Source organism: Taudactylus pleione, unplaced genomic scaffold, assembly GCF_031769625.1.
Source record: "Taudactylus pleione unplaced genomic scaffold, aTauple2 ptg000451l, whole genome shotgun sequence".
Classification (NCBI taxonomy): domain Eukaryota; kingdom Metazoa; phylum Chordata; class Amphibia; order Anura; family Myobatrachidae; genus Taudactylus; species Taudactylus pleione.
In genome coordinates this window covers 2,951,613-2,971,787 of record NW_028284853.1, presented here as the reverse complement: position 1 = coordinate 2,971,787, position 20,175 = coordinate 2,951,613, and the positions used below count along the sequence as shown (strand labels likewise).

At 45.0% G+C, this 20,175-nt stretch overlaps 1 protein-coding gene across 6 annotated transcripts in view; it reads right to left on the bottom strand.

The window, feature by feature from the left end:
• LOC148505514 (uncharacterized) overlaps window positions 1–20,175 on the bottom strand; it is a 51,854-nt gene that overhangs the window by 5,075 nt on the left and 26,604 nt on the right. For 2 of the 6 annotated variants that reach the window (XM_088448076.1, XM_088448075.1), the window contains 4 exons: window positions 19,264–19,352; window positions 18,272–18,335; window positions 1,191–1,254; window positions 172–341 (listed from right to left, as the gene is read on the bottom strand). In XM_088448076.1, the coding sequence (XP_088304202.1) occupies window positions 190–341; window positions 1,191–1,254; window positions 18,272–18,335; window positions 19,264–19,352 (369 nt within the window). In that variant the 3' untranslated portion in view covers window positions 172–189. Of the gene's footprint in view, window positions 1–171; window positions 342–1,190; window positions 1,255–12,634; window positions 12,678–18,271; window positions 18,336–19,263; window positions 19,353–20,175 lie in introns of those variants that run through there. The other 4 variants (XR_015869881.1, XM_088448077.1, XR_015869882.1 and 1 more) reach the window with 4 other exon arrangements.

The following is a 20,175-nucleotide window of genomic DNA, read 5'->3' as shown; positions in this document are numbered from 1 at the left end:
CCCTTCACTTGATGTAAAAGACCACGGTGCCAGCAGAGAAACTCCAAATCAATATACACCCATTTACAGCGGCACTTATTGGATTTCCAAAAATAACTCAAGTTCCAAACTGTATATTCAACGTTTATTTCAACCCTTCGTCAGGAATATTAAGCAATAAATCCATCTTACCTTAAATAACCCAAATGATTAACGAGACGCTGGGATCACCACCTGCTCCGTTGGCAAGCACCCGCAGGACTTCCGGTGTGTATCCAGAACAAGCGTCCCTGGCACCGCCTCCGTTACCAAGGCTACCACACAGCGTCTCATATTACAAATCCTCCAGTGTAATAAACAAACTAGCGTATCAAGAAAAAGAAAACAAAGAAGAAAAAGACATCAAACAGTTGCACATGTCAGAATACCGCAGTAGCATATAGCACAATTTAATTATTTCAGCAGCACAGCAGTGTATTATATCATCATTATCCTCAATGTTATCAGATGAAGAGACTAATGTTCTAAAGAAAAAAAATATAGATCCATATTACATTCATCATATAGATATTTTAGCCGCCAACATGTCTCCAATAACTATACCATATTAGCAGAATCCAATCACATCAAGGAATCATATGTTACAAGTTCAGACGTTACAACGTCTACTCGCTATATACAACAGCCTGATGTTATTCATAAGAACACATTAAATGCCAGGTGATCATTCAAGTCCACACTCTAGTCTTCAATAGTAAATTGCTGGGGTGGCAAACCCATAAGGGAACACAACAATCCTATTCATACAAAAATAGAAAAGGTCCACGCACAGGACCGAAACGTCGGACTCACAAATGTTGCAACATTTTTACTGAGATGTAATAAATATATGCTTTTAGGAAGACTCGTGAGTGCTACCCCCACTGTTTCTATTTATATATACGGTGTGTGTATATATATATATATTTACCAAGCCTGTAGTTTTGTAGGAACTGTTAAAATCATTGTACTTTATTACTATGTTCTCAATGTGGATATGACCGATTCTTATGAATCGTCCTTCTTGGAACTTGCTCCCCTTAATATTTTTTTGTTATTCTCTCTTATGTCATGCAGTGTCCTGCCGCACCAAGGAACAACTGAAGGCCTGTGGCTGGGGTATACTGTATATGGAGGAGGATCTGAGGCATCCTGGGAGCTGAAAGCTTTACCTGTTTGGTGTCTGGATCTCTCCAACCACATTACACCATGGTATCCCTGTGGATCCCTATGGACCTTGAAGAAATAAAAAAGCTTTTTGTTTTAAAAATGCGATTAAATTCATTATCGCATGATAAATGCGATAATGTAGTATCAGTCATTAAGCAGGAAATTAACGTTTTTATGTGAAAGATGATTGCGATAATTTTTTATTTTTTTGAAGATCATATAACTTCTGTTGTGCAACTCAATAATAGTAGAAATGTGCTATCTTCAAATGTATCATTCAAATTTTGCTTATATTTATCGGATTTTCTTGCTCCTGTTTATCGCACACCTCAGATGGCGTAGAAATAGCTTTTGCATAAGGTTTAGGAGAGGGGGATCTGATAGCCCACCCATGTATGAGATGCCTCCCCCATGTATGAGAAGCCCCCAATATATAAGAAGACCTCCCATGTTTTCCAGCTTCTCCTTTTCCTTGGCCTATTTGTTATGGGGGGCATCCACTAGACGATTTTATTCCTGTCCAACCTCTTAACGATTTTCCCTTGAAGTTTCCCTTGAAATATGATCTTCCACTCTGAACAATTTGCAAAAGATTTAACAATAAACTATGTTGTTTTAATCTGTGATTGAGAGCTTTCAGCTATAGTGGGCAGATAGTGGTTCATCGTTTGATCGTTCAGCGTGAACGATGTGTAAACGATTTGTAAGCAATCAAGTGAAATTGACCTGAATGTTCAGTCGAAGGAGGAGACGATCAAACGACCAGCCGGAGCGCGCATCGTACATCGTTAGAAACAATTACTGCACGATTTGCAAACGATGTTTGAATGATTATCGAACGATTTTATAATTATCGTTCAATCGTTCAACTTTATCGTCTAGTGGATACCCCCCTTTACTATTAAGCAGGAGCCTTCATCACAGTCCACTTCATTTGAACCTTTAATTAATTATTTGACATGTGTAAGTAAATGAATCCACAATATATGATATATTTTAATTGATTCATTAAATGAATGAAATGAAGCTTCTCTTCCTCCTCCCCGGAGTGATGACACCAGGGAATTGTCTATGGCGTTGATGAATGCTCGCGCTTCGCTTTGCGCATTGCTTCAGATTGCAGGGTGTTGGCCAAGAAATGTGTGAAAAGTATAAATAAATAAAATTGCATCTCAAAACTAGTTTTGCAACCCTTAGGGGTTCTCGCATTGCCATGTTGCTGGTAAATCTTTTGTTACATTCCACCGATACAATTTTTTTCTAATGCATTGCGAAACTCCGGGATAATAGGAGGATTGTTTTCTTACAAAAATAATACAAAATAATACATAGGCCTCTCAATGAGAACCTCAATCATACATCATTCCTGGGCTGATTCACTTCATTGGGACATTTTCCTTCTCCTTTCTATATTCTACTAATCACTTATTCTATATTATTATACAGAGATACAAATCTATTACACTGGCATTGGAAGTAAACTTTTATATTCTATATAACATGTATCCCCTTGCAATATTTAAATAGGCAACTTTAAGCATGTAAATAGTATATTTATAATTTTTGTATGTATTTATAAATATGTATAGCCTGCCAATGTAGTGCAATGTGATGTACATGCCAGGGGTTGGTGATTGCAGTGGTGACAGCGGGAACATCTATTGGGAGGACTGTGGGCTAATGCCCCTGGCACAGAAGGGGCGCAGATGGCAGTTTGTGGAGTGACAGTTGGAGCCGGCGGTTCTCCCGGGGCTCACTGGCGGGTGCTTTACCAGGGGAGAGGGGGGCGTGCCTGGTGTTTGACAGAAGGAGGGATGTTGGGGATTGCGGCTGGGGGGTGAACGCTGCTAGACTGTAGGGGGAGAGTGAGTAATGCCTATAACCCAGCTTTGAGGTGGAAAAACGGGAGAGTCAGCCAACCGGGGGGTCTGAGGCCCAGCCCCCAGGAGCAGTCTAGCCAGCGCTGCTGTGCCTGTGGTAAAGAGAGCAGGAGACAGAAATAAGTCTAAAGTCAGGAGCGTTTTTATGGCCCCCTATGTACCACCCAATGGTGAAAGATGCATATAACACATGTAACTATTGGGCACCCCAAAAGCTATGGGCCCCAGAGCAGCTGCACCCCTTGCACTTATTGTAGTTACGCCCATGTATAAAAGTAGTCCTGCTAACAGGTCCCTTTAATACAGTAATACCATCTTTAAACGCCGCTTGAGTGCAGCTCAGCAGTCCATAGACTAACATTGCAGAACAATAAGTGTCAGTAGCACTGAAGCGCATAGCTTGTACTATGTATTAAAAGAGTGCATTGGATTAAGGACTACATAGGAAGTAAAGTGCTGCTGCATTCTTTCAAGCAAACAATATCTCATAATACTATAGTAAGAGCTATTGAATAACACAACAGATATCTATAATGAGGAATTAGTCATAATAACATCCAGCAGCAGCTCAGCATTATAATTCTGGACCCCAGACACCATAGACTCCTCCCTATTACATTTATACTCAGTCACGATTGCTAACAATGCACCAAAGATTATAAGGAATAACCCTACAGGCTGCATCATATCGCTGCTACAGCCAATGGGATGAGAAGAGGCTCAAGGAATTCCCTATAAACCTGGATGTTATTACCTAAATGCGTATTAATCTACTATGTGCACCGAGCATGGCCATTCACACTGACTAATAAGGGGAATGTAAGACCAGCCTATGACGGGGTTAATCTCTTTAAAGCTTTACAGAAAAGGGTTACTGGTATGTAATTGTATAGAGTAATATTGGTATGATCTCCTGCTTACCTGTTATATGTGTGAATGTTATTCTGAATATGTTATGACTCCTGCGTTGCTCATTAACCTAATTTATCTTCAGCTGAACAGAGGGTGGCAGTAAAATAAACTATGTCACTTATTTGTGTGTAATTCTGAGTATAAACATAGCTGTTACAGTGAATTATTGCTGCTGCATATTTATAGGTGTCATTGGCAGGTTACCAGTCTGAAATTAAGCTATAACTTGATATAAAACCAATACTTACCATTCATAGTATAACAAGGGAAATACAGAAAGCTGACACCATTGTACCTAAGGACTCAATGAGAACATCAATTTTACATCATTCCTGGGCTGATTCACTTCTATGGGACATCGCCCTTCTCAGTTCTATATTATACTAATCACTTATCCTATGTTATTATACAGAATACAGATATAGGACACTGGCATTGTAAGTAGGGATGTCCAGGCTCGGATAGGTTTGAGTTTGCACGTGGAGTTCGGATTTTTCACTAAAAAAAAACGGAACTCAGAAAGAGGCAAAACGTCATCTTGCATGGACGAACATCATCATTCCTGGACAAAAGTCCAGGAATGATGATGTTCGTCCGTGCAAGATGACGTTTTGCCCAAGTCCAGGAATGATGATGTTCGTCCGTGCAAGATGACGTTTTGCCCAAGTCCAGGAATGATGATGTTCGTCCGTGCAAGATGACGTTTTGCCCAAGTCCAGGAATGATGATGTTCGTCCGTGCAAGATGACGTTTTGCCCAAGTCCAGGAATGATGATGTTCGTCCGTGCAAGATGACGTTTTGCCCAAGTCCAGGAATGATGATGTTCGTCCGTGCAAGATGACGTTTTGCCCAAGTCCAGGAATGATGATGTTCGTCCGTGCAAGATGACGTTTTGCCCAAGTCCAGGAATGATGATGTTCGTCCGTGCAAGATGACGTTTTGCCCAAGTCCAGGAATGATGATGTTCGTCCGTGCAAGATGACGTTTTGCCCAAGTCCAGGAATGATGATGTTCGTCCGTGCAAGATGACGTTTTGCCCAAGTCCAGGAATGATGATGTTCGTCCGTGCAAGATGACGTTTTGCCCAAGTCCAGGAATGATGATGTTCGTCCGTGCAAGATGACGTTTTGCCCAAGTCCAGGAATGATGATGTTCGTCCGTGCAAGATGACGTTTTGCCCAAGTCCAGGAATGATGATGTTCGTCCGTGCAAGATGACGTTTTGCCTCTTTCTGAGTTCCGTTTTTTTGGAGGGAAAAATCCGAACTCCACGTGCAAACTCGAACCTATCCGAGCCTGCACATCCCTAATTGTAAGTAACATGTAATACACTATATAATAGTTACTGAGGTGTAAAATAGCTAAGATTGGTATATGAATAATGGATCCATAACTAGAAATGATGTTGTATTATGATTTACATATAAATACTACTAGCAAAACACTTCATAATAATCTATTCTCACCTATACTGTAATTACACTATTTTTCATCATATCACATTTATATCCATAAATCACATTATTACATATAGCTCATGTGATATCTGTACAAAGTACGTATGCAGTCTTAAAAGACCAGTGTTCTGGGTACTGGGCGCTTGGCTCTTATCATCCGGCTCTATGGGAAAGAATACAGGAATACAGCCGTTACTGCTGTGACTAGTATATGTCTTGCTTCATTATAGTCTGGCAGTGTAATCCCCTATTTGTTCCTATTGTTTCCAGGTCAGCGCTTCCTTTACCTAATCTGCCTTCCAGTCCTGTGATATATACACCACACAATTACCACCGTATACCCCAGCCGCCCTTTTTTTTAATATATATTTTCGATTGATCCCACCACCACTGAGGGATTTATCACACATATAACAAGAGATATGGTAAGAACTTACCTTTGTTATCTCTGTTTCTACGAAGTCCATAGGGTCCACAGGGTTGACCTTGGGGTATAGGTTGGGAACCAAATCCGGGCACCACGCAGTTAAAGCTTTTAGCTCCCAGGATGCACTTGGGTCCACTCTCCCTATAACCCCACCCCCAGCCAGAGGCACCTCAGTTTGTAAGTAGCCAAAGGCCGGAGGAGGAGAAAAAAAAAAAAAGAGAGAAAACTGGAACACTCGATAACCATACTCACAGAAATGGGAGACGGAAAACCGGTGACCAGTCACACAGCCCATTTGAAGCCAGGTGCGTCAGGGCGGGCGCCCTGTGGACCCTATGGACTTCGTAGAAACAGAGATAACAAAGGTAAGTTCTTACCATATCTCTTGTTTTCTACTTCAGGGTCCATAGGGGGTCCACAGGGTTGAACTTGGGGATGTCCCAAAGCAGTTCAACCAAGGGAGGGGACGCTCCTGTGCTGAGAGGAGAATCCGCCGCCAAAAAGGAAGCATCCTGAGAGGCAAAGGAAAACAATGCCTAGAACCTTAAAAAGGTGTGGACAGAAGACCACGTGGCCACCTAGCAAGGCAAAGCAGCCAAGGCGCCACAGCGAGCCACCCACGAGGGTTACATGGCCCGAGAAAAAACAAGCAGCAACAACAGAAAGGCCTACCCATGGGTAGGCCCCTGAAGAAGACATACGAGGCCGTCCAGCCAACATATGGCCATAGGCCGGCCATCCTTTCCTGTTAAAACCAGAAATCTCAGACCACCAATAAGGAGTCCGATTTCCGTCAGGAACTTGAATGGATCACATAAATCCACAGAGGCCGGACCACAGGCAATGAGGCCACACCAGCCGAGAGGTATGGGGACTGAATGGCCGCACCATAAGTTCCAGAATAATATGGAACCTGAAAATCACTAAGAAGAAACACAGGGTGAGAGCAACTCACACCCTGACAAGATGCCCTCCAGAAGAGGGAGCCACATGAGAACGCTCCCAATTCCGACACTCACCTGGTTGATATAAACTCCCTGATAGAAAGAGAGAAAGCCAAAGCAATAGACCATGTAATGGCTACCACAACCAGCGGTTCCATTAACTTTCCCCGGAGTTAACAAAGAACCACTCCTAACTCCCAAGGAGTCCCTAGGGAGGACAAATGGAGGCATAATCCAGAAAACACTCCAAAGGATGAACTGGATATCAGAGCGGAGTAATTCCATAACCTAATCATACTGACAGTGTAGAGATCTGCACTGTCAGGAAGGCCAGGCCGAGGGTGAAACCCAAGCCAGCCGGAAGGAATGCCAGAATATCTGGAAATCCTGGACACCAGAGGATCGTATCGATAGGTATAATACCATAAGAATGATGGCTGCCACAGTTTGTGGTAGGTCCCAGCAAAAGCTGATCCATGTGCTCCAATCATTCCAACGATGACAAAGCCATGGAAGCCGTAAGACCACTGTAGGGACGTAGTCAAAGACAAACGACCCAGGTCCAAGGCAAACGACCCAGGACCCTGAGACAACAGGTCTGGGTAGTGAAGCATCAGGAATGGAGTATCGATGGAGAGACTCCGAAAAACCAAGTACCCCTGACATCTGGGAGCAATCAGGAGCCACCAGCAGGAAAGCATCTCTGTCTCGATTGAAACACTTCCCTCGAGGAAGAATGGAGACTGGAGAACACAGGTACGCAAATTGGAAGAACCCCTTTACCGACAAAGAGTCACTGAAGGTTGCTTCAGAATCCCCAGTTACCATAGTATGATAGAGTCAGAAGGCCATGAGTGTCACCTCAGGAGGGCCCCCCCCCCCTGCTCACCAGGAGATGAAACCTCTCTTGGGGAAGAGACTAGTCCCCTGGATGCACGTCGTAACAGCTGAGGACTCCCGCTTCCCAATGGAGAGCACCTGAAATGAACACTGTCGAGATGGTCGGGAGGAGACCCTCAGACAATGTCCGAATGTATGACATACCTGACATTGCCACCCAACGAACAGTATTGCTAAAAAGGAAGCTACTGTTCTGACCTTGTCGGACTGAACTTTTTCAGGTTCACCGGGAAACAAGGGCTATGCCAGAGTGAAGGCCTAAGACAGGCTAAAGTTCCAACAAGTTAATTGACAGGGTGGAATCGACAGACATCCAATTGCACTGAAATGGATGCGAACCAGACACTGTCCTTAGCAAAGAATACCCTGGACGAGATGGTCATAGTCACCCGAAAAGGGACAGACTTGCCTCTGGGGAGAGCAGCATCATTTGAACAGTGATCAGACAGAAAAAAACTTGTTCCATCTGGAGATAAGCCAATTATGGAAAGGCCTGGAATGGAACTAAGCCCATTCCACCCTTCCAAAGGCAGACACTGAATAGTGGACCATGCCTCCCAGAGTGCAAAGACATATGTCGACTGCGCAGACATCCATGTACTCCTAATGGAAGAGTGGAGATGCCGTCTTACGCCAGAAGAATTCTCAGATTCTGAGAATCCAGCAGGGCTCCTAGGTGAAGAATACCCACAGAGGGATGCAGGGAGGACTTTTTCCCCATTGATTAAACTTCTGCACCCTGAAGAAGCCACAGTCAACCTGACCCGGCTGTAAAGTACCCCGGTGATCCTGCTAAGAGCAGGAGGCCATCCAGGTACAGGAGCATTGGGATATACTGAACAGAAGAACTGTCAGAAAATCCAAAACGCTGGTAAACCCCTGTGGGGCTGAGAACAATCCCAACAGGCAGAGCCCGAAAACCGTAAGTGCTGTGATACAGCAAACCTCAGTCCATGCTGAGGCAAGGTCTCTGTAAGTGCCCGTAGGCACGCGTCCTGTATATCCAGTGATACCATAAAGTCCCCAGGTTCCAAACATAGTATGATGGAGCATAGGGATTGCCTCCTGAGCCCAGGTAGCTTTAGGAACTGGTTCAGGGAATTGAGACAGAGAATAGGCCAAAGAGGACCATTCAGCCACCGCACCAGAAAGAAAGCAGAACAACCAGTCCCTCGCTGAGAAAGTGGGGATGGCCCAATTAGCTCCGCTTACCCCAACAACTGTATAGCTTTCTGGATTCGTAAGGCCCTGTTCGGGTCCGAATAAGGGCCTGCGTACCATCACATGGAAATAGGCCGCCTGAGCAAAGAGAGGGCGTACCCTCCTACCCACGTAGCCGCGGCAAGTAGACACTAGTACCGGGCGAACTGAGAAAATCGCCATCTCCCAGTGGTAGGCCTGTCTCGTCATGCTGACGATATATCCGTAGGTTCAGAAGCAGGATCGGCTGGCAGTCCAGGCCTGCTCGGTTGAAGAAACAGACCTTTAGGCTGACCCAGAGGACAAAAAGACTTAATAGACTTAGTCTGAGGCCCTGTAGTGGGCATAGCTGAAGGCGGTAAATTTGTACTGCCACTGTCAAGGTCAGGACCCAACAAGATCTACCCTATAGATGGTATCTGCACCTCTGCATTCCCAGAGCGCAGCCATAGGGTATTACGGAGGATACCGTCGCAGCCGGAACTCTGAAAGTTAGGAGACTGGTATCCAATATAGGCATGTCCACCTATGACAACTGCATATATTACATGAGCGACCAAATACATTTGAACCCCAGACGTGTTGGTGGGGAAAAAACATTACAAATGCATCAGCTCAGTATGCAATAGTATTAACCAACCATGCTATAGCCATGGTAGGATGGGTAACAACCCCTGAAAGCGAGTATACTGATTTCAGGCAGTGTTACCACCTACGGATCAGAAGAATCCGACCACGCAGGAATGGGATGCATAGTAACGTCTGTAATCTGACGAGTAACACGCTCATCCACCCCATGAGGGGCTCGTGATGACCCTCAGGGAATTTGGGACAGGAGGCCAAACACTGTTGTAATACCTCATAACTGACAACAGCCAGAGTCCCGCCATGCGATCCCCCCGCTAGTCAGCAACAGGGAACCAGAAGGCACGCAATACTGAGGGTGTATGATACAGGTGCAGGTCAACATTCACTCTAACCAGAATGGACCTGCCACCAGCCCAAAGCAGGGATAATAATACTTGAAATAGGCTTCCCCCCGTGTAAGAGGGAAAGAGCCCAAAACAGTATCCAGTTCACGCAGAGCCAACTGGGAAGTAACCACAGGGCATCAACCACGCCAATTTGCGTTTCGTAGAAAACGACATCCACCCAGGGTGGCCGTGGGAATCCCTGCAAGGGGAATGACAGACTATGGTGGCACCAGGGGGATTTCATATACTGCGAAAAACCCCTGCAGGGAGCGATAGTCCGTGTCACAGAGGAAGAGTGCAAGAAACTGCGAGATACCCTGAGATGAAAAGGGCAGTATGGTGAAGTAACCCCCAGGTGAGGTACTACAATGGGGCCCACCCGGCGATCCTCAATTGAGAGGATCCCGAGAAAACAAACCTCCCAAGGGGGTCGTGAAAGGGGCCGGCACCAGATGACGCCACACACAGAACCCTTTATGAAACAAATCCTCCGCACTAACACCTGCAGCACATGACTTGCAGGATAGCAAAAATGGGTGCAGTATAACGCTCTATCTCCTGGTCAAACATATCTGACCAATCTTGGCGGAAATATCAAGCAGCGCTATACTGGTCCTGACTGATGCTAAAATTAGCCGCAGGGACCCATTTTCAGCGTATGCAACACACAGTTCCAACGAAAATGTGGCAACGTGCAGCACGCAACAGTATGTGACAAACCTCACAAATATCAACGAGTATATAAATGTGAGGTCTCAGAACCACCCTAAGTACAGCTGTATTAGGGCAGATAAGGAAAAGGGATAGATATACACTGACAGGTGAGAGAATTAAATACAGACAGTCAGCACTAGCATAAGTCACATACCATGCAGATATATACATAAACATGTCATATAATATACTGCACTATTACACTGCATTCAACTTACCCAGATTCAGTGTCTGGGAAGGCTACAGCGCTGTGTACACTGACCTGATGGTGAGGTACGCAGGGGGACTGGACTCACTGCCATCTCCGGAGCTCTGCTGCTGCACCACAAGAAAATGGCCGCTGGAGACCTCAGAAGAAGCGTGGCCCGCGGAGGAAGCAGCTCAGCGACGCCAGACTATACATACTGAAAGGCGCGCTGAGCTGAGGGGAGGAGCCGCTGTAACAGGGAAAGCTGCCTCCCCTGGCCGGCTATTAACCTCCCGGGACGCCGGCTCCCAGCGCCGATCAGTAAGTCCCTGGTGGTCTAGTGGACACACGGGGTATGGGGGGCCCGCCGCCACTGCCGGCGCCTCCGGTCTGTCCCCGGAGACCGGAGGCACAGGACTGCATATTAAATGCGCGATCACCGCAAGCGGTGATCCGCGACCTTACCTGCTCCCCGTAGATCCGGCAGCAGTCCTGGGCGCCCGCAGAGTCCGGCTAGTACAGACTCTGGGGTCCCGCTGAGATCCCCAGATCTGTACTGGCGTCTCAGCGCCGGCGGGGTGACGGAGCGGCAGCTTAGACGTCCTATGGACAGTCCGACGCTGCCGCTCTGAAAGTCCAAAGTAAAAATAAAAAAACTCTGTACTTAGAAAAAATAAAGCTTAGGTGCTGCTAATCAGCTCCCCACTGCACTAAACGGTGACCCGACTCCGGCCGGGCACAACTTAAACTGAGGTGCCTCTGGCTGGGGGTGGGGTTATAGGGAGAGTGGACCCAAGTGCATCCTGGGAGCTAAAAGCTTTAACTGCGTGGTGCCCGGATTTGGTTCCCAACCTATACCCCAAGGTCAACCCTGTGGACCCCCTATGGACCCTGAAGTAGAAAATGAGCTTATTGTGGCACTACGTGGGCTGGTCACATTCTAACATCAATATAACAATTTTCTATGCAGTAACCACTTAAATTATACCATGTTTATTCAGAAGATACTCCACGAAGGCATACATTATTTCATTATATATATATAAAAAAAAAAAAAACGTTATAAGATGTTTATAAGATGCAGAACAGGAAAATAGTTAAACAACCGTAAAGACCAGCATATGTACATATCTCCAGGGGCGTAGAGAGGCGGCTGGGCCCGGCAAAGGGGGCGTAGCCTAATCACGGGATGCGTGACCACGCCCCCTTAGTATTTGAAGAAAAAAAAAATGTATGCAGCAACGCTTAGCGGTGCTGTGCTCTGGGGAGGGGGGCGCTGTGAGCTATTTAACCCCGCACAAAACCACTTGGGGGCGCGATCAGTGTGAACGCTCCCCCACACAGGCATAAGAGACTGCTACTCAGCAGCCGCGAGCAGTCTCCCACTGCAGCCCGGCACACTGGGCTGCAGTGATTTAAGAGAAAGGGGGGGGGGGGCCGTGCCCGGGCCCCCCGCCGTGCCCCTCCAGCAGCCCGGGCCTGGGTAAATAGTACCCGCTCCCCCCCTCGCTGCCCCTCCATATCTCCCAACCATTCCAGCATGATAAATGGTGCACAACTATAATTTATATTGTTACGCTAAGCGGTAGTACAGATTGTTAGTGCAGAACTATGACAAACAGACCCCTCAATCCGTTTATTACAAGATGGAAGAAAACCTGGAGGACGAGTATATTTTGTCAGGACTTTATCACTGTGGCCCTCAGGGACCATGTTAGGGGGGGCAGGCACGGTTCCTCTCCACCTGCAGGGGGAATGGTGGGCAGCAGAGAGTCACCGGCACATTCAGAGACAGCAGGGAGACAAGTTTAAATAAAGATGTGATCATGAGGAAGAATTGGTCATATCCTTACCAGGTTTGCATTTAACTTCAATCTCCCAAACCCTTGTTGATCTGTTTATTAATTAAAAGAACAAAAAATGATTTTAAATTCCAATAAGATTTTAAGTTTTAAATAAAAGGGATGCCCAAAATGTGTAACCAAACGGGATAGTGTTATACAGTACGTGACATCTACACAAAGATCTTCTTCATTTGTGATCCAAAGGGATCTTCTTAATTTTTGGGGGGGAAATTCATTTTGAAATTTGTAATCTACAGGATTATTTTAATTAGTAATTCAAGAGAATTTTTCATATAATCCTTTGGATCTCTTCTTAATGTATAGCCCAACAAGCCGTGAAAAAACACAATGGAAGACACAAAGAGCTCCGCTCGGAGCCTCTCTGCGGAATGACTATGAGCCGGCCGCTCAGCCAATCACAAGTGCTGCTTTGTGATTGGCAGACTATGAGGTGGATCTTGGGGAATCTCTTCTTTAACCACACAAATAACCACACATCAGTGCAGATTAATTCATCTCTCTTGATGTGGGAAAATAACATTTAACAATGCTGTGCAGCTCCATTCATGTCAATGGTCCATTCATTTAAATTTTCTATAAACAGTGGATTTTCTACATAGTAGTGCACAACCCTATTGGAATAAGTGGGCCCCTGGAATGCCAATTGTCAGGAATGTAAAACAATGCAACACAATGTTGATAACCAGTGATTATATATATATATATATATATATATATATATATATATAGCTATAGCATGAGTGCAGGGCGTGCAGTGCAGACGTTTCCATGCATCAAGGGGTCTCTAGCCAGCATACTGACTAATACCCCTTTTCCACCTAAATTCCGGGTCTGACCCGGAGTTGGAACAAAGTTCCTATCCGGATTAGACCCAGGAATTTTGCCGGCGCTGACTCGGGATATTCCAGAGTCAGCGCCGCTCACACCGCAGTCGGGTCTGCATAGACCCGGCTTTTGCGGAGTGAAAGTGGACGCTTGGAGATGACGTCATCTCCAAGCGCCACTGAAGCCGGACCAATTGGCCGGCCATCAGCGCACTCCAGGTCTTCGTGACCCGGAGTGCGCTGTTCCCATAGCAGGGTTTCACGGGGTACGCCCATGTTAAACCCTGCTAGTTACCTGGGTTGGATTGCCGGGTCACTCGACCTGGCGATCCAACCCTCTGCCCTTTTACACCAGGGAGCTGCCCGGGTTAACCCTTCAAAAACCCGGGTTTTAGCTCCGGTGTAAAAGGGGTATTATTGTCCCACCTCCACTCTCACTGATGTACTGGAATGAGGTGTAGCTGATAGACTAATCATCAATCTATGAAGCCAATTTAATACACTAGCCATTAACTTGAATATCTGCTATACACTAGCTACCACACTATGGGATTGTTTTATACAACACACAGAAAGGGGGGGAATCGAATTAGCTGCAGAGTTCACCTAATGGCTAATTACCTCTGCTGCAAGGGGAAATGCTATTCAATTAAATAGAAGTTTCCCTGCACGACACACCAGGGGTTAACGCGCGATTACCTACCAATTCCACGTAAATTGCGGAATCAATGGTTTCTACCCGTGCATTAAAACCGCAGAGGGTGCTGTTTTTCTAGTTTTTTGGGGGTGATTTTTAATTCTTTTGTTCACATTTTATAGTTTTAAATATTTATCTTACTTTATAGGACTGTCCTCTCCTGGTCACAATAATCTAACACTACAAATTACTAACATTTCATTTATATGTGATTATGTTTCTGCAGGGTTATTTCCATGACATGAGAGTTCTTTTTCGTTTCATATGATGTAAATGCCAATGTAATAAGTATTACACTGACATGACAAAGATGTATAGAGATGTATAAATACTATAACATAAAGAAAATGTAAGTAGCCACAATAACACTGAGAGCACTTACCTCCCATACAGCCAGATGGTTACTTGACATTGGGATAACGGGGCAATTCATGGCGTGAACCCCTAAAAAGAGAAGTGCTGCTTTGTGTTTGGCAGACTGTGAGGTGGGCCTTGGGGAGTCTATGTATTAACCACACATTAGTGCAGATTAATTAATCTCTGCTGATGTGGGGGAAAAAAAACAATTAACAATGCTGTGAAGCTCCATTCATTTGAATGGACTATTCATTTTAATTTCCTATTCATTTGAATGAATTTTCTACATGTAGTGCACAATCCTATTGGAATAAATGGACCACAGGAATGCCAATTGGCAGAAATGGAAAAAAAATATAAAATGTTGGTAACCCCAGTGGCATATATAGCATGGGTGCAGAGCACACGGATCCATGCATCAATGGCTCTCTGGCCAGCCTGTTAACTTATTGTCCTAACCATGCTCCCGCTGATGTACTAGAATGAGGTGTAGCTGATTGACTAATCACCAACCTTTGAAGCCTATTTTAAACACGAACCATTAAATTGGATGTTTGCTATACGCTAGCTACCAGACTATGGGACTATTTTATACACTAGCCATTAAATTGGATGTTTGCTATACGCTAGCTACCAGACTATGGGACTATTTTATACACTAGCCATTAAATTGGATGTTTGCTATACGCTAGCTACCAGACTATGGGACTATTTTATACACTAGCCATTAAATTGGATGTTTGCTATACGCTAGCTGCCAGACTATGGGACTATTTTATACACTAGCCATTAAATTGGATGTTTGCTATACGCTAGCTACCAGACTATGGGACTATTTTATACACTAGCCATTAAATTGGATGTTTGCTATACGCTAGCTACCAGACTATGGGACTATTTTATACACTAGCCATTAAATTGGATGTTTGCTATACGCTAGCTACCAGACTATGGGACTATTTTATACACTAGCCATTAAATTGGATGTTTGCTATACGCTAGCTACCAGACTATGGGACTATTTTATACACTAGCCATTAAATTGGATGTTTGCTATACGCTAGCTACCAGACTATGGGACTATTTTATACACTAGCCATTAAATTGGATGTTTGCTATACGCTAGCTACCAGACTATGGGACTATTTTATACACTAGCCATTAAACTGGATGTTTGCTATACGCTAGCTACCAGACTATGGGACTATTTTATACACTAGCCATTAAACTGGATGTTTGCTATACGCTAGCTACCAGACTATGGGACTATTTTATACACTAGCCATTAAACTGGATGTTTGCTATACGCTAGCTACCAGACTATGGGACTATTTTATACACTAGCCATTAAATTGGATGTTTGCTATACGCTAGCTACCAGACTATGGGACTATTTTATACACTAGCCATTAAATTGGATGTTTGCTATACGCTAGCTACCAGACTATGGGACTATTTTATACACTAGCCATTAAACTGGATGTTTGCTATACGCTAGCTACCAGACTATGGGACTATTTTATACACTAGCCATTAAATTGGATGTTTGCTATACGCTAGCTACCAGACTATGGGACTATTTTATACACTAGCCATTAAATTGGATGTTTGCTATACGCTAGCTACCAGACTATGGGACTATTTTATACACTAGCCATTAAATTGGATGTTTGCTATACGCTAGCTACCAGACTATGGGACTATTTTATACACTAGCCATTAAATTGGATGTTTGCTATACGCTAGCTACCAGACTATGGGACTATTTTATACACTAGCCATTAAATTGGATGTTTGCTATACGCTAGCTACCAGACTATGGGACTATTTTATACACTAGCCATTAAACTGGATGTTTGCTATACGCTAGCTACCAGACTATGGGACTATTTTATACACTAGCCATTAAATTGGATGTTTGCTATACGCTAGCTACCAGACTATGGGACTATTTTATACAACAACCACAGAGTTTGGAATTTGCTTTATATACTTGCTACCAGATTGAGGTGTGCTTTGTATTCTAGCCACCAGACTGGATTCCTTATATAATCGTATATATAATAGACAGCCATCTGACTCATCTATTTGGTATCCATACATTTTAAACCTGTTTTTATTCATCACTTGAGATTGTCTTACCGAGACACTGCTCTAACCAGTCCTGTCTTTTTATCATTGCTAGAATCACACAGTGTTATCAGGGAGACTTACTGTAAGGCTGGGTACACATTTAACAATGTGTACCCTGCCGACCTGTCTTGCGACGGGGGTCCCGGCATCGGCAAGTGCATGTCGGGATTGACATCGCGACGGCGGGGGGCCATGCTCGCTGAAAATGTCGCTTGGCGGACCTGCATGCAGGTCCGACGGGCGTTGTCACCGATGATGCGCGGGAGCGCGCATCATCAGTGACATAGGACCTGATTCAGACCCGGTCGCTAAGTTGCATTTGCTCGCTCTGAGCGATTTTGGCACGTCTGCGCATGCGTGTAATTCGCAGTGCGCGTGAGCAAGCCAGTCTTTGCGATGTGATTTTGGTTGCTCGTAAGCCACTATCAGGACGCTACTTTGAGTGACAGATAGCGCCGTTTGTGGGTGGTAACAGGGGAAGGTGCTTGTAAACGGGGGAGTGGTGTTGCGGACGCAGGCATGTCATGTCGCCAAAACGCTGTTTAAAGGGCATGCATAATTAGCAAAGTAGCGTCATTCTACACGTCACCTGCATGTATTTCAGCCAGCCCTGATCGCAGTCCTTGCGGCGGGGTAAGGCTACCTCAAGGCCTGCAAGCTGCTCCGATGGCTCTCGATGTTACCGATTAATCCTACAATTCCCGGAGATGACGTGTGTTGCGAGTGGAAAGGGGGCGTCTTTATACACTAGCGAGCGCTCAGTGCCGTAGCTCGCTAAGACATAGAGGGCGTCCTTAGGCCACGCAGTGCAAGCGCTTAATTTAAATATCCGGCCCCTTTTTGCCAGCGAGCGGCCGCATCTTGCAATCAGGTCTGAATGAGCTCCATAGTCTGTACGCACTGGACGATATAGACGATATATCGTCCGATCCGCCGGATGGGATGACATATCGTCTGCATATCATCTAGTGTGTACCCAGCCTAACTCTTGAGGAGTGGATCTGAAAATTCTATATATTTTACATATACATGTATTGTAGGTAGCTAAAAGGAAGTAGGGCCCTGCTCGTGAGAGCTTACATTCTAAAGGGAGAATATTGGAATGGTGGTACAAGGGGGTGGCATAAAGAGGGTAATAGTACTAAGCGTATGGGGATGCAGTGAGGGGGGTAACTGCTGTCATATCCTCAAGTGCAGAATAAATGAAATAGATATAAAAGAGCATGTTTTATTACAAGGATAGCTTCATCCTAATATATTGCAATGGATGATTAGATATATTATATAGAATTGGAATGTAGCTGTTTTTCTAGCTTTATCTGAAGGTTTTTAATTCCTAATCTTGTAGTTTTAATATTTAACTTAGATTATTGTGCATAGGAGAGGACAGTCCCATAACATAACACTACAAATAATTTTTATTTAGTTTATAATTATATGTGACTACGCTTCTGCAGGGTCATTCCCCTAACATGATAGTTCTTTTCCTTTTACCAAGGAATATGATGTAAATGCCAATGTAACAAGTATGACACTGACATGACAAAGAGATGTATAACTACTACAACATAAGGAAAGTGTTATTAGCCACAATGACGCTGAGAGCACTGACCTCAGATACAGCCAGATGGTTACTTGGCGATGGGATGACGAGAAGGAATTCATGGCGTGACCTCCTAAAAAAAGAAAGCAGACACCATTGTACCTAAGGACTCAGGGCTTTATTCAGAGGCGGCCGTACGGTCTACGACCACATGGCCGCCTCGATGTTTGTCTAGTGCGCATGCGCACGAGGGAGCCGGCTCCTTCGTGCGCATGCGTGAGACCCGCTACGACCGACAGCGCCGGTCGTAGCGGGTCTCTTTCCAAAGGGGGCGAGCTGTCGATGTTGATTGACAGCTCGCCCCGTTTGGAAGGCGGGCCGGGGGGGTGTCAGCCCAAACGGAGGCGTTCCCATGGGAAAGCCTGCCGTTTGGGGGAGGCCCCACTGACATCACTTGTGACAGAGCCAGAAGCTCTCCGGGGCTTACGACAAGTGAGACCCTACCCTAGGGTCTCGTCGTAAGCCCCGATGGTCGCGATGGTCTATGACCACCGCGACCATCACCCTAGCGGTCGTTAGAGCTGTGGGTGTTAACCCACAGCCTAACGACCGAAACAGAGGCGGCCGGTCAGGATGCAAGCGGCCGCCCAGTTTCTGAGCGACCGCTTGCATCCTCCGACCGCCTCTGAATGAGGGCCTCAATGAGAACATCAATGATACATCATTCCTGGGCTGATCAACTTCATTGGGACATTTTCCTTCTCATTTTTATATTATACTAATTACTTATCTATTATTATACATAATACGGATATATTACACTGGCATTGTAAGTAACATGTAATACACTATATAATAGTTACTGAGGTGTAAAATAGCGAAGATTTGTATAATATGAGTAATGGATTCATAACTAGGAATTATGTCATATTATGATTTACATATAAATAGAACTAGCAAAATACTTCATAATAATCTATTCTCATCTATACTGTCTGCTATTACACTATTTTTCATCATTTCACATTTATATCCATAGATCACATTATTATTAGATATACTCCATGTGATATCTGTACAAAGTACGTATGCAGAGCGTCTTAGATACTGGTGTCCTGGGTACTGGGCGCTTGGCTCTCATCATCCGGCTCTATGGGAAAGAATACAGGAATACAGCCGTTACTGCTGTGACTAGTATATGTCTTGCTTCAGTTAGTCATTACATTATAGTCTGGCAGTGTAATCCCCTATTTGTTCCTATTGTTCCCAGGTCAGCGCTTCCTTTACCTAATCTGCCTTCCAGTTCTGTGATATATACACCACACAATTACCACCGTATACCCCGGAGCTAGAGTGTACACTATGGGGCCTATTCATCATACCTTAAACTTCGATGGAGGTAATTAGGTTTAGAACTCGCATGGAGTTCTACCTAAATACAGGAGGAATTGATAATTCCTCCTCTCCATCAGTATCTATTCCGAAAAGCTGTCATTTTTGCGATGACAGCTTTTTGGGAAATAGATACTTATCCCTCTCTACACTACCTTACCGCAGCTGGAATCCGTGCTGCGCATGCGCTGCTACATTTGTAAACCCAAAGCATGCGCAGCACTACTTACAGCTGCAGTAATTTTGTGAACCCCCCGCAACCCCCCCTCCCTCCGCTCACCTCCCCCCGTCCCGCACTTACCTGCCCGCGCAGCAGCCTCCGGCTCCGTCCTGCTGGTCTGACACGTGGTCTCCCAGCACACCACAGTACAGATTAGAAAAAATAAAAAACGTTTTTTTTTTCTCTAAACTTTATTGTGTTCTGCTGGGAGAACACAGTTGTCCGAGCAACCACCGAAGCCAGAGGAGGGAACAGAGCGCTGGAGGGAGCTGCGGAGGACCTGTCAAGCTGACCGCAAGTAAGTGTTACCTACTATACGCCACCTCACAGTGGCGGATAGTACCTCCATCAAATTCCGAAA